The 15,780-nt window shown below is 44.8% G+C and overlaps 1 protein-coding gene across 1 annotated transcript in view; it reads right to left on the bottom strand.

Moving 5' to 3' along the window:
• Positions 1-15,780, bottom strand: part of wdr7 (WD repeat domain 7) — a 366,561-nt gene that overhangs the window by 343,657 nt on the left and 7,124 nt on the right. Inside the window, exons 4-6 of the mRNA XM_083642120.1 lie at positions 13,709-13,787; positions 5,751-5,925; positions 1,497-1,573 (exon numbers count right to left, since the gene is read on the bottom strand). Coding sequence (XP_083498246.1) covers positions 1,497-1,573; positions 5,751-5,925; positions 13,709-13,787 — 331 coding nt within the window. The remainder of the gene's footprint in view (positions 1-1,496; positions 1,574-5,750; positions 5,926-13,708; positions 13,788-15,780) is intronic.

Genomic DNA, 15,780 nt, shown 5'->3' with positions numbered 1-15,780 from the left:
TGACCTCCATGTAAAGCTTGTGGCCAACTTTAAGCTAAGCAAAGGTTTTATTGATCCCCATGGAGAAATCAGGTCAATTCAGCTACAAAAGGGAAATTGCATAAAGCACATGAATAGCATATTGTCGCTGTCCAATCAAAAACACTTATCTCCAAAATGTCAACTTTTCAGGAAGCAAGGAGAACAACCTTGTTTTTAGCTTGATCACGATGTATTTTTGACTTGATGCTGTGGATTTTCTTTCTTTTAGCATCTAGGACTAATCCTTCAAATGAAGTGAAAACATGAAAATCACCCAAATTGGAGATAAGTGGTTTTGATTGGACAGCGACGATATGAAGGTAAGCAATAAATCACAGCAGAAAAAAAAGTAAAACTAAAGGAATATACAATGTGGGGTTATGCAATATATATATATATATATATATATATAATATATACAGTATATATATATACAATGTGGGGTTATACAATATATATATACTGTATATAATATATCGTCGCTGTCGTTCCAGGACCTTGAATGTCCCTTTTTTCACCTTTTTACTTTTTGTCATAAATCAGTGCCATTGGTCACCCTTCACGTCTCTCTGTGGTTTTTACCAAATGCAACCAATGGAAAAGCATTACAACGAGCTTGTGAGTAAATCTCGTAACGCCATTCGCCCTCAATCTGTCAGTCAAACCTCGAAATTAGTCCCCTACCTCCGTCTGTACCCCTCCACGCAGGACAATAAACCCGGAAAAGTCACACGGCAGACGCGCTGTGTATTTCTCATATCGTTTTGACTTATCCTGGCTTCCTCTGACGTTAATAGATCAATCAAATGTTTTCCAGTTATTCCTAGGCAAACTTGTTTTAACATGCAAATCGGAGTGTTTTCTGACGAGAATAAAGTAACGTTAACGCTACGTTATGTTAGACTGTTCTCATCCCATGCGAAAGCCCCCGCCTCGGCCACGAGAGGCTCAGAGCACTGCTGCTGCTGCTGCGCGCGCCCCCGCGGCCCGGAGCTTGGGGGCTCGTGCATGAGGATACGACTCTCTCCCACCTGACTGGCCGGGAGAGAGTGCTTCCAAGTCGGACTGATAATATAAACAACATCATTTGAGCTTATCCAGGTAAGATATTAATAAAGTAATGACACATTCAGCGGGAAACTAACTATAATTAAGACATGTGCCAACTTTGACGACGTTTGGTTTAGTATTTTAAGAGCAAACAGGTTTTTTTAACTTCCTGAAAAGTTGCTGTTTTGGAGATTTGAGGTCCTGGAACGACAGCGACGATATACAGTATATATATATACAATGTGGGGTTATGCAATATATATATATATATAATATATACAGTATATATATATACAATGTGGGGTTATGCAAACAGGCTCCCGACAAAGAAGCCGTCATATAGCCTGAGTGGCATCTCGCTGCAGTTGTTAATGATGTTCTGAGTTGAACAGCACAGATGTTCATGTGAGTGTACAGCAGTGTACCTGCATCCTGCTGACCTCAGCTGTAATCATCCACACCTTCAAGATCCCAGTTACCGACACCGCTACCACCGTGTCCTCTGTGGGGGGGGGGGGGGGGGAGTGAGGGAGAGAGACAGACAGAAAGAGAGGGGGAGAGAGGGACATACAGAGAGAGAGGGACAGAGACAGACAGAGAGAGAGGGGGAGAGAGACAGAGAGAGGGGGAGAGAGAGGGACAGAGACAGAGACAGAGAGAGAGGGACAGAGACAGACAGAGAGGGGGAGAGAGAGGGACAGAGACAGAGAGAGAGGGACAGAGACAGAGAGGGGGGGAGAGAGAGAGAGAGGGACAGAGACAGACAGAGAGGGGGAGAGAGAGGGACAGAGACAGAGAGAGAGGGACAGAGGCAGAGAGGGGGGGAGGGAGGGAGAGGAAGAGGGACAGAGTGGGGGAGAGAGAGACAGAGACATGCTGACAGATTAGCAATACCCCCAGCAGAAACAGTACTCAGACTGAGACAATCAAAATACATATATATATATATATATATATACATATATGTACACACACACACACACATATACTGTATATATATATATCAAAATTCATTATATCACAATATAACTATACTATACTAATTATACTACACTAACAATTATACTAAGCAGTGCACGTCTGTATGTTGTCACTTGTTTGTTCCGCACCAGAGTTCGTTTGAGCTTTCACACCATCCCAAACCAAGCGGACTATCCGAGGAAACGAACTCTGGCATGTTTAAAGCGGACCAAACAGCTTATATGTGAAAGCGACCTTAGAGAGCAGCACTGCGCATTGGAATCCTCCCTCACTCTATAGCTGTTTTCACACATACAGACAGGGAAATTACCTGTAAATCAAGACTGGCTATTTCCCGGAATTTCCCTTCACACCTGAGGGATCACATGTGTAAAAACAGCAGCGAAAGCACCTGTATTTGAGGGGGGTCGGGGGGGGGGGGGGGCACTGCAGAGCGGGTGGGGAGTGACGTGTGCACTTGGATGGGGAATTGTCCTTATTTTATCCCTATCATATCAATCGTGGTCATTAGGGACAGTTCGTCAATAAAATTATAGGCAATGCAAGGCGGGCATCATGCACGTGACAAAATTAGGCAAAGCACACAAACTGCTCGACTTGCACTATAAGCTGTCAGACAATTTAACGTTATAGGCTACCATAAATTGCATGACATTCACTGTACGCACGCGCACGCACGCACACACACACACACACACACACACACACACGACACGAGGGAGACGAGAGCAGGATCATGCAGTTCTGCGTGAACGATTACCGTAAATTCCGGACTATAAGGCGCACCGGTGTATAAGCCGCACCTTCAAAGTTGACTATTTTTTTCTTATATAAGCCGCACCGGACTATAAGCCGCGGGTGTTTTAATGGTATTTTTTGTTTTTTTTTACAGTGCACACAGTGTCCGCGGTGTGGTGAAAAGAGGGCAAGAGAGGAAATTAAAACAGAAGTGGATTTATAGTTAGAAAGAGTGCTAAAGAAGAGAGAATTCCGTTTTTTATTTTTTTATTTTAGTTACTCACAGTACTATTGACCAGTCCAACTCAAAAGATATTCGGCAGTTTCACTTTGAGCTCTTGTTCCGCTGCTGTCCATCAATGGTTATGACGAGTCTCGCTGGGTACAGTACGCCAAAGCGATATCCATTGACTCGATGATGCTGTTGTATGTTGCGCGTTTCTGTTGCACCAACGCGGAGAGGTCCTGCCGGACGAAAAAGCGCGTACCCTCCCAGGTGAGGGGCTTCTTCCCCGCAGCCTGGAGGATGAGTTGACGGTCGGGCCAGCGGAGTAGGCAGATGAAGATGGCCCTCGGTGGCAGGCCGGGGTCTGGACGTGGCCGAGGCGCCCGGTGTGCCCTGTCCACCTCTGGTGGTTTCTCGCCTTCCTTCAGGTCCAGGATGTAACACAGGATTTTGCCACGAAAGCGTCCATGTCACCAATCTCAGCTCCCTCTTTTACATTGATCAGGCGAATGTTATTTCTTTTACTCCTGCTGATTAAGTCATCAACCTGCGTGTGCAGGGGTTCGATTTGTTTTTGCATTTTATCCACTTTCGGACTCACTGTGTTGTTTTTGTCCTCCAGTGCGCTGATGCGCTTTTCCGCATTAGAAACTCTGTTCACGGTTGTCTTATTTTCTTTAGTGATTGAGTGGATGGACTTCTGCACGTTTTCAAACTTGTTTTCAAGCTGCTCAAACCTCTGAGCGATGTCGGACTTAATCGATAGTGTTTCACGGAGTAAAAGTTTAGCCCAAGCCGTGTATCTCCAGCCTCCAGCAGGTGAGTCATTTCCTCATTCATGGCGGTGATTGCTTCGTCTTTTTCTTTCTGCTTACCTGTGTTGTGTTATGTTATGTTATGTTATGTTGTTAAAAGAGGGCAAGAGAGGAAATAAAACAGAAGTGGATTTATAGTTAGAAAGAGTGCTAAAAAAGAGAGATTTTTTTTTTTTTTTTTGAAAAAATCCATAGATAAGCCGCACCGTTATATAAGCCGCAGGGGCCAAAAAAGGCCAAAAAATGGGAAAAAAGCCGCGGCTTATAGTCCGGAATTTACGGTAGATTAATGATCGATACTCACATCTTCTCAAACAAATTATTATATCAACCATGTCGGTTATAGTGTAAAAAAATATTCAGAAAAAGCTTAGACAATTTTCAGGACGATCAGCAGTTAGTGGGAAACAAATCTACCAAAAGTGCATCACTCGTGGAGCACAACCTCCTTCAGCAGCGCATGAGGTATGCCTGCTGGCAGGGAAAACATATAGGCCTACCGCACGCGAGTCTAATTGATTATTTGAGTTAATAATAATGTAGGCTATGAAGTAATCTACTTTACTTTTCATTTAAAAATATATATAAACATATGCCTTGTGTTATTTCAGGATAGCAGTGTGGATAAAGAGAAGGATTAGTGTAGACAGAAGAGTTCAATTAACATATTCTGTCCGTTTTTCCAATAGGCTACTGTTTCATGTTAATTTTGGATGATTTAACATTGGCTCTAAGGTAATTTAACTGTTGCACGCAGGCATGGGAGGAGGTATAGGGACAAGAGGAGACGAGAAGATCATTTCGCCAGTTTGCTTTGATGTGCGCGAATGATTAGATGATGCACGCTGGAACGTTAAGCAACGTGTGTACACCTCGCCCATGAGAGAAGGACCGGCAAATGACTTGACACGTTTCACACTTGAGTCGCTCTGCCAGCATACCGGTCCTGTCACTACCGAGGAGCTAGGAAAAGATCAGCGATCGCGGGGGCGCGTTTGTGCCGGAAAACAATTTTCACACATGAAAGGCATAGACCACTTTCTGGTCATTTCCCGGTATAAAGCGCATGTGTGAAAACGGCTCAACTCTCACTAACCGCCCAACCCCCTGCTCTGAATTTCTGACAGACGTGTGTCTGTCAGACTCCCCATCTGTCTCTCTCTGTCTGCCTGTCTGTCTCCCGCTCTCGTCTGTCTCTCCCTTGTCTCTCTGTATTTCTGCTGGTCTGTCTCTCTCTCTTTTCTGTCTCTCTCTCTCCGTCTGTCTCTCTCTCTCTGTGTCTGCCTGTCTGTCTCTCTCTCTCTGCCTCTCTCTTGTCTCTCTGTGTGTGTCTCTCTCTTGTCTGTCTCTCTCTCTGTCTGTCTGTCTGTCTCTCTCTGTCTGCCTGTCTGTCTGTCACTCTTCACGAGACTTGGTGACCGAGATCACGTTTGAGGTAATTTGATCCCTGTGAGAGTCCAGGAAATGGCCTGGGGCGAAATATCACTCTGGTGGATGTTGAGGGATCACATTATTACGATATGTGGCGAAAATGGGAATAAAAATAGCTATTTAGATGCAGGAAAGACAGGCTCACACTTGGCCCCAAATCAGCTCCATTTTACAACTGACTTGGACGCTATTGATCTCAAAACAACGCTAGGACGGCCAGAAACGCCGCGGACATCGCTGGGTGAGTGGCCAAATCATAATTATTGCCAGGAGATGGGTCCAGGTTAAAAAAAAACGAAATTCTCCTTTAAGTGTTCTGTGTTTCAGCCAGATGTGGATGGCTCTCCTGTCCACTGGCTGTCCCTCAACTGATGGCAGCTCCACACATAATGTGCTGCTAGAATGGTGCACTCTCTCTCTCTCTCTCTCTCTCTCTGTCTGCCTGTCTCTCTCTTGTCTATCTGCCTCTCTCTGTCTGTCTGTCTCACCTTGTGTGCGGTGGGAGCGTATGATGCTCATGGAGCTGATCCAGTCGGGGGAGATCTTGGACACCAGAGAGTAGAGGACCTCCAGGCTGGTGGCGTCCACCACAAGGATCTCTGGGTAATGGCCGTTACACAGCAGGCGCCCCTCCCTCTCTGTGCCCACGGTGAATTGATAGAACTGGTGCAGACAGGAGAGAGGATTTATTTTTATGGCCCTTTTTCACAGTGGCCATTTTGTCTCGAAAAACACAGGGTAAACACAGGTGCAAGACATGAATGAGGGGTTGGAAACCCTCATTCATGTTTTGCTTGCACCTGTGTTTACCCTGCCTTTTCGACGCAAAATGGCCACGTTGAAAAGGGCCTATTCTATTTTACACGTAAACACATACACATACATGATTCATGAATATACAGAAAAGAAAAGAAAACAGTTGTAGAGATAAAATACACAAATAAAATACCAAAACAAAAAAGAAAATAGAATAGAATAGAGAATAGAAAAGAAACATGACACATCCCAATTGACATCTAAAGTCATCATCCAGCATAGCGAGCTTGTATTAATTCTCATCACAGTAAATTATTGTTCGTCATTCCTTAACACATTCAGTGCCAGCGACGCCATATGGCGTCATTAGAAATTTACCGTAGAGTGCCAGCGACGCCAAATGGCGTCAATAACTCGATTTTTTTTTTTTGACGGGGGGGTGTCGATCTATGCCTCTTACATCGCCTCTTACAATATCAGAGGTATTGAATGTGTCTAACCTATTTTACAGAACCCTTAGGTGGCGACAGCGCTCTCCAGATGAGAGAACGTGGAGTGAAACACACAGAAGAAGTCATTGGGGGGAAGGAAATCGCATCGCATCCGTCCGTATGCAGCGGCTTCATTGAAGCAACGTTTAGCTGTGCCCCTGCAGCAGCCAATCTGCTATCACAATTGAGCACCTCGGTGTCCGCTGCAACAGCCTCCGTGTCCGCTGCAACACCCATTTGCATGATCAGCCGTGGATTTGTTATTATTCTCAACTTGAAGCATGGGAGCTGGTACACGCGGCTGTAAAAAAGCAGGATCTAGCGGACTTTTTCAGTGCTGAGCACAGGCAGAGAAAACAGCAGAGCAGAGAGACACTCCTCCCACAACGGGGGGGGGGGGGGGGGGAGGTGGGCACGCAGAGCCAAGTACACAACACAGACCCAGACAGCAGGACAGGGTTGGCAAACGCAAGCCAGAATATCCGATGCCCACCAGCAGCAAAAGATCAGCAAGAAGCTGCAACCAGCAGCGCATGCAGGCGCCAGCGCTGCTGGTTTCAGCTAAAAATATTATTCTTCCAAACAAAATTCCCTTGCCTTCACTGTTTTATTGAAGGAAATTATTTTTGAGGTGTGACTACATCAGAAAATTAGCTTCAGAGTCAGTGATGTGCTTGAAATGTTTAATTTCACAAAAGGCTCATTATCTCAGCTCGTAGAAAAAAAGCTCTGTTTTTCGTTCAATCAAGCTATCTTCTCCGGCTCATAACTAAAGAACGGAAAATGGGATCAATAAACTTTTTTTTGCAGGTGATAGAAGAGAGTCTCATCGTTATTTGTGCGTGTTCAGTGTTTACATAGTAATTATTAAAGAAATTATATGACTGTTTTAAAATGCATTGCGGCCTATGTGGCACAGCAAGCAACCTTTTGCCCAAGGGCCGTGGCACTGAAAGTGTTAATAAACTCACAAATGTTGATGTGTATTATTATTGTTGGTGGTGTTGTTATTATTATTAGTTGTGTTTGTTTGTGGTTGTGTTATTTTAGCTGTGTCAGTCTTTGCAAGGCGTTTGGTGTTTAGCACTGTCACTTTTTATGTGTTTTTATAGAGCAAATATACATTACATTACGTCATTTGGCAGACGCTTTTATCCAAAGCGACTTACAATAACACATTTTTGTCAGCAATAGAGCAATCTACTATGGAGCACAGTCTGTGATAACTACAACTTCTGAAGGAACAGTGGTACAAGTTTAGGTTAGTGGTACAAGTTAAGGTTAGTTTTTTTTTTTTTTTTTTTTTTTTTTTTTTTGGGTGAAAGAGAGAGAACGAAGTTAGATCAAGAAGGGCCCAGATGGAGCCTGAAAAGGTGCGTCTTTAGTCTTTTCCGAAAGATCGGCAGTGATTCAGCCGTCCTGACCGAAGGTGGAAGCTCGTTCCACCATTGAGGTGCCAGGGACGAGAAGAGTCGAGATCGGGATGAGCGACTTTTGAGCCCCCGTAGCGAAGGAGGGGCGAGGCGACCTGCACTGGTGGAGGAGCGAAGGGAGCGCTGAGAGGTTTGGAACCTGACCATAGATTGCAGGTACAGGGGAGCTGACTGGTGTACTGCCCGGTAGGCCAGTACCAGTGTCTTGAATTTGATGCGGGCCGAGATGGGAAGCCAGTGGAGCTTCTGGAAGAGGGGAGTGACGTGAGAGAATTTGGGTTGGTTGAATACGAGACGGGCTGCAGCGTTCTGAATGAGCTGAAGCGGTCGGATGTCGGTGGCAGGTAGGCCGGCCAGAAGCACGTTGCAGTAGTCCAGGCGGGAGGAGACAAGAGACTGGACCAGGAGTTGAGTCGCTTGTCTTGTGAGAAAGGGACGGATTTTGCGGATGTTGTAGAGAGAGAACCTACAGGAGCGTGCTGTAGCAGCTATGTTGGCTGAGCAGGACAGCTGGTTGTCAAGGATCACCCCAAGGTTCTTAGCTGTTTGGGAGGGAAGTACAGTGGTGTTGTCAATGGAGATGGAGAGATCTACGAGAGGGCAGTCTTTTCCTGGGAGGAAGAGTAGCTCTGTCTTACCAAGGTTGAGCTTGAGGTGGTGGGCAGACATCCAGTCGCCAATGTCTTTGAGGCATGCAGAGATGCGAGCCTCGATTTGAGTGTCTGAGGGGGGAAAGGAAAGGAAAAGCTGGGTGTCGTCAGCATAGCAGTGATAAGAAAAGCCATGAGAAGAGATCACATAGGCAAGAGATCTGATATAGAGAAGGAAAAGTAGGGGGCCAAGGACTGAGCCCTGGGGGACACCGGTGGTAAGGGGACAGGATCTGGAGAGGGACCCTCTCCATGAGACCTGGTATGAGCGGTTCGAGAGGTAGGAAGCAAACCAGGAGAGTGCAGAACCTGAAATGCCTAGGTCAGACAGAGTGGAAAGAAGGATTTGGTGGTTGACTGTATCGAAGGCAGCAGACAGGTCAAGGAGGACAAGAACAGAGGAGAGGGATGAGGCCTTAGCAGTGTGAAGGGCCTCTGTGACAGCAAGAAGAGCTGTCTCAGTGGAGTGAGAAGCCTTGAAACCGGACTGCAGAGGGTCCAGGAGGTCATTTTGCGAGAGATAGAGAGAAAGTTGTTCGGACGTTGCTCGTTCAAGGGTTTTGGAAAGGAATGAGAGGAGAGAGACAGGTCTGTAGTTCTGAATAGCGGTAGGGTCAAGGGAGGGTTTCTTAAGCAGAGGCTTGACTCTTGCAGTCTTTAGAGCAGGCGGAACAAGACCAGAGGACAGAGAGGAGTTAATGAAGGTCGTGAGGAAGGGAGATATGTTAGGTGAGATGGTTTGGAGGAGAGAGGAAGGGATAGGATCGAGGGGGCAGTAGGTGGCTCGGTTCGAGCTGATGAGTTTAAGCACCTCATCGGGAGAGAGGGGAGAGAAGGAAGGAAATCCAGGGACAGGGGGCCGGGAAGCAGGATTGGAGTCAGGAGTGTTAGTGGGGGTGCCTGGAGGATGGAAGGAGGAGCTGATGTCATCCACCTTTTTAGTAAAGAAGGTTACAAAATCATCAGCAGAGAGGGAGGAGGGAGGGGGAGGGGAGGGAGGGTTGAGGAGCGTGGAGAAGGTGGAAAACAGTTTACTGGGATTGGATGCAGAGGACTGGATTTCAGAGATGAAGAAGGAGGTTTTTGCTTTGGAGACAGCATCAGTGAAGTTGGAGTGGATAAGGTGGTAGGAAGAGAGATCTTCAGGGAGATGTGATTTTCTCCATTTTCTCTCAGCTGCCCGAAGCTCAGTTCGAAAAGTTCGCAGAGATTCAGTCAGCCAAGGAGAAGGGGGAGAAGATCGGGCAGGCTTAGTGGTGAGTGGGCACAGAGAATCAAGAGCGGAGGAGAGAGAGGAGAGAAGAGTGGTGGAAGCCTCGTCAGTGGACAGGAGAGCAAATTGCTCGGCAGGGGGAAGCAGGGAGAGGACGGTAGAAGAGAGGGAGTCGGGTGAGAGAGTTTTTAGGTTGCGTCGGGTGGTGGTAGAGTGAGGGGGAGATGGGTGGGAGGAGGGGAGGGGGATGGGAAGGGAGAAGGTGATAAAGTGGTGGTCGGATACCGGAAGAGGAGTCACAGTGAGATTAGAGGTGGAGCAGGATCTGGTGAAGACCAGGTCAAGCACATTCCCTGCTTTGTGAGTGGGAGGAGATTGAGAGAGGTAAAGGTCAAAGGATGAGAAGAAGTTAAGGAAAGGCAGAGATTGTAAGGTTACTGGCTGGATGTTGAAGTCTCCCAGAAGGATGAGTGGAGTGCCATCCTCAGGAAAGACGGAGAGGAGGGTGTCCAGCTCGTCCAGAAAGTCACCAAGTGGACCAGGGGGGCGGTAGATTACCACAATGTTGAGCTTGATGGGATACACCTTTTAACTTTTTATAAATGCTCTGATGACACAATAGAGAGCCAAAGTGAAACGTCACTTCCTGCTTTCTCCCTGTACCAGCGCTGGGAAAAATATGAATGGCGGTGGACGGAGAATAACATTACTTTTTTGATCCCGTTTGAATTGTGCCACGGGGTGCCAACGCTAATTTTGTGAATTTAAAACATAACTTTGCATGTAAAGAAAGTCGCAGTTTGTGGTCAAACTGAAACGTAAGGGTTAGTTTTGTATAAAAACTACATAGCTCGTGGAAGCTCGTGGCATGTCGCCGGTCTTCAGCTTTGCCGGTAGAGAAAGTGACGTCACTTAGGCGACAGTGTATGTAGTCTTTCTTATTTATAACTTTGGCGACAAACTGCGACTTTCTTTACATGCAAAGTTACATTTTAAATTGACAAAATTAACGTTGGCACCCCGTGGCACAATTCAAACAGGATCAAAAAGCAACGTTATTCTCCGTTCACCGCCATTCATATTTTCCCAGCGCCTGGTACAGGGATAAAAGCAGGAAGTGACGTTCACTTTGCCTCTCTATTGTTCTTGCAAAACAAAAACAAACTAAGTTAAAACTAGAACGACCGCAACGCGGACTTATGCCTCCGCCATTAGTTCATTCTTGAGTCCAAGTGGATGTTGGAGCCAAATTGGAAGACATTGCATCAAGGCGTTTCTTTGCAGAATTGGATATTTGAGCCAAATGTGAAGAAATTTAGTCAAGGTGTTACTGAGATATGGCGTTACCGAGCTTGAAAATGGCATTTGTTAGGTCATTGTGACCTTGACCTTTGACCTTTGATAACCAAAATGGAATCAGTTCATCCTTGAGCCTAAGTGAATGTTTAAGGCGAATCTGATGAAATTCCGTCCAGGCGTTCCTCAGATATCGCGTTAACAAGCTTGAAAATGGCGTTTGAGAGGTCACAGTGACCTTGACCTTTGACCTTTGACCACCAAAATCTAATCAGATCATCCTTGAGCCTAATTGAATGTTTAAGGTGAATGTGATGAAATTCCGTCCAGGCGTTCCTCAGATATCGCGTTAACAAGCTTGAAAATGGCGTTGGAGAGGTCACAGTGACCTTGACCTTTGACCACCAAAATCTAATCAGATCATCCTTGAGCCTAAGTGAATGTTTAAGGCGAATCTGATGAAATTCCGTCCAGGCGTTCCTCAGATATCGCGTGAACAAGCTTGAAAATGGTGTTCGAGAGGTCACAGTGACCTTGACCTTTGACCTTTGACCACCAAAATCTAATCAGATCATCCTTGAGTCTAAGTGAATGTTTAAGGCGAATCTGATGAAATTCCGTCCAGGCGTTCCTCAGATATCGCGTTAACAAGCTTGAAAATGGCGTTCGAGAGGTCACAGTGACCTTGACCTTTGACCTTTGACCACCAAAATGTAATCAGATCATCCTTGAGCCTAAGTGAATGTTTAAGGCGAATCTGATGAAATTCCGTCCAGGCGTTCCTCAGATATCGCGTTAACAAGCTTGAAAATGGCGTTCGAGAGGTCACAGTGACCTTGACCTTTGACCTTTGACCACCAAAATCTAATCAGATCATCCTTGAGCCTAAGTGAATGTTTAAGGCGAATCTGATGAAATTCCGTCAAGGCGTTCCTCAGATATCGCGTTAACAAGCTTGAAAATGGCGTTCGAGAGGTCACAGTGACCTTGACCTTTGACCTTTGACCACCAAAATCTAACAGCCGCTGTTTGAGGAAGTCGGCATGGACTTGCTCGCTTCTTGGAGTTTTGGTTGAGAGAAGCTTTTGCGATTCTGGTCATATTTATGCTGCGTGTTTCAAAGTGTGTTCCAACTGTAATCTATTATGTAAATTTGCAATCCCGCATCGCCAGCAATCAGCGCGAAAAAGAAAGCGTTTTCCCCCATCAATTTTCATGAGAATGGCTGGGGTGAGAATGGCGTGACAAGTTAAAAAAAATGCTTTCCTTCCTCTAGCCAGGAGAGCACTGTTGCCACTTAGTGGGTCGGTGGAATGGGTTGTAAACGTTCGGTGGCTCCAATAATTATATAAGAGATGTAAAAGGGTTAGATGCACAACCCACCGTCAAAAAAAAAAAATCGATGCCAAAAACGTGTAAACACGTTGTTGGCAGGCAACAGCTGGATTCTGAAAACGTGTTTACACGTTGTTGGCAGTGAATGTGTTAATGAAACATCAAAGATGTGAGAGTTTATCTCCTGTGACTTGTCTCTCTCTTAATGAGACATCAAAGATGTGAAGAGTTTATCTCCTGTGACTTGTCTCTCTCTTAATGAAACATCAAAGATGTGAGAGTTTATCTCCTGTGACTTGTCTCTCTCTTAATGAGACATCAAAGATGTGAAGAGTTTATCTCCTGTGACTTGTCTCTCTCTTAATGAAACATCAAAGATGTGAGAGTGTATCTCCTGTGACTTGTCTCTCTCTTAATGAGACATCAAAGATGTGAAGAGTTTATCTCCTGTGACTTGTCTCTCTCTTAATGAGACATCAAAGATGTGAAGAGTTTATCTCCTGTGACTTGTCTCTCTCTTAATGAAACATCAAAGATGTGAGAGTGTATCTCCTGTGACTTGTCTCTCTCTTAATGAAACATCAAAGATGTGAAGAGTTTATCTCCTGTGACTTGTCTCTCTCTTAATGAAACATCAAAGATGTGAGAGTTTATCTCCTGTGACTTGTCTCTCTCTTAATGAAACATCAAAGATGTGAGAGTTTATCTCCTGTGACTTGTCTCTCTCTTAATGAAACATCAAAGATGTGAGAGTTTATCTCCTGTGACTTGTCTCTCTCTTAATGAGACATCAAAGATGTGAAGAGTTTATCTCCTGTGACTTGTCTCTCTCTTAATGAAACATCAAAGATGTGAGAGTTTATCTCCTGTGACTTGTCTCTCTCTTAATGAAACATCAAAGATGTGAGAGTTTATCTCCTGTGACTTGTCTCTCTCTTAATGAAACATCAAAGATGTGAGAGTGTATCTCCTGTGACTTGTCTCTCTCTTAATGAGACATCAAAGATGTGAAGAGTTTATCTCCTGTGACTTGTCTCTCTCTTAATGAAACATCAAAGATGTGAGAGTGTATCTCCTGTGACTTGTCTCTCTCTTAATGAGACATCAAAGATGTGAAGAGTTTATCTCCTGTGACTTGTCTCTCTCTTAATGAGACATCAAAGATGTGAGAGTTTATCTCCTGTGACTTGTCTCTCTCTTAATGAAACATCAAAGGGAGTTTGTGTCACCACAGCAGCAGAGAACAAACTAAAACATATGATGTAGTTTCACCTGGATGCCTGTGTGAGCGCAGGCCAGCTTGGTGAACTCAATACAGCGTCCGTCATTCACATCCCATAAACACATCTCTCTGGAAACACACACACACATAGAGCACTTATTAATCAATAATAATAATAAAATATAATTATAGTATATATTTAGGGCTGTCAGCGTTAACGCGTTAATCGCGCGCCGATCATAACGCGTTATTATTATTTTTATCGCGTTAATCGCATGCCGCTATTTTGTCCCTTCGCGCACCCGTACTTGTAGTCAAGCCGTTCGGTTTCCTGTCTCCTGCTTGTGCAGGCAGGCGTGGAAGAGAACGACAGCAATACGCTTTTAAATGGCTCGTTTTACTTAAAAAAACTCCCCAAATGGCACAGTGGATAAGTCAAGAGCCGTAGTTTGCATCTTGTGTAAAACGGAATTAAAATATCACCGAAGTACATCGAGTTTGAGGCGAGCAATCACCTAAATGTAGCTAGCGGCCAGCTAGCAGCCAGCTAACTAGCGCGAGACTCATCACTCATTCTTCCTTCAGAGTCTCGGATGCGCGGGTCCTCTAACCACTGGGAGGTCGGCTCCAATGGCTTCACGCGATATACACGTTATCAATACACAGTTTCCAATACCAAGCCATTATTCACATGGAAGTGCCAAAGTTTTTAGCTCAGACCCAGCCTTCTTCGGCTGTGTCATTTTGGGTTTCGACTGCTCCACAGCGCCGCCACCGGAAGTATCGGTTCTGGAGCGTTCTGGAGTGTTTACAATTATTGTGCATTTATTTTCTATTCAAGATGCATTTTGTAGACATTTTGTGACCTCCTGTCTACATTGCACTTCTATTGAATTGAAAATAAATCTAAAATTCAAGATCACAAAGTACATTTATTTGCATTCATTTGATTCCCAATCACGACACACTGGTAAGAATTATTAATATCTAATTAAAAATGCTTTGCAATGCAAAATAATAGCATTTTAAACATGCGATACAAAAATGCGATTAATCGCGATTAACTATAGTTAATCGCACGATTAATCGCGATTAAGAAAATTAATCGTTTGACAGCCCTATATATAATATATTTATATTTTTAACACAAAGGGCTTTCCAAAACAGTAAGATACAACAGAAAACAAGAGGAGATTAAAAATAAAGATCAAATAAAGATCAAATAAAATATTATATACAACTGAGTAGGAAGTTGACTTAAAGATACAACTAGGTTTTTGGTTCTGAAACTGGGGGTCTGTACGTGTGGACTGGGACGGCAGAGACTAGCTATGGGCCGAGAGGTGGAGCTTGGCAGCCTGGTACTGTAGTGATGCCTCGCTAAGTTACATGCTAAATTGACTAGCTTGCAAGGGCAGCAGTTTGACTTGTTCTGATGTTCATCAAATAGATATATATTGCTCTAATGTTGTCCAGGGATTGGTGACCTAAAATCAAGCAGCTAGCTAGCTTGTAATGCTGACTTGCTGCACAAGTTAGCGTGTTAGCTAACCGACAGACATAACCCCCGATGGGAGGGGTCATGAATTTTTTGTGTGGGGGATCGGGAGCCGAGTGCACTAGCTGGTCGTACACCTAGGTGTAACATTACGTCCAACGTAGAACTCAAAGTTACGACTAACTTAATTTTATGACTAGTGCACCATGTAGTCTGGGTGTAACTTTTACGTCTGGTATGGAGCAGGCGTAAAAGTTACACCCAAGGCTGTCTCATCTTGATCTGCGCTGTCGGGACTGACAGCTCTGTGCTGTCAGTGCCGTTCAGTCCTGTGATGTGGGGGAATCTTCAAAATACCGATCGATATGTGCTGTAAATGATCGATGTGTGCTGTAAATGATATGTGCTGTAAATGATATGTGCTGTAAATGATATGTGCTGTAAATGGACGTTTTGGGCGCAGGACCTCCGCTCGTCGGCGGGTTTTTAAAAGCTGATGCGTCGGAAGATCTTTCCATTTCTTCCTGACTTCGTCAACTGGCCGCAGTGCGCAGTCTGCCATCACATTCAGTACTGATTGCACTTCTGATCAGATTCCATGCATCTTGTTTCTGTTTGTTTGTG

The sequence above is a fragment of the Poromitra crassiceps genome (genome assembly GCF_964638095.1).
Source record: "Poromitra crassiceps genome assembly, chromosome: 8".
Classification (NCBI taxonomy): domain Eukaryota; kingdom Metazoa; phylum Chordata; class Actinopteri; order Beryciformes; family Melamphaidae; genus Poromitra; species Poromitra crassiceps.
The sequence above is the reverse complement of the archived record's forward strand: the minus strand, read 5'-3'. Positions and strand labels throughout refer to the sequence as shown.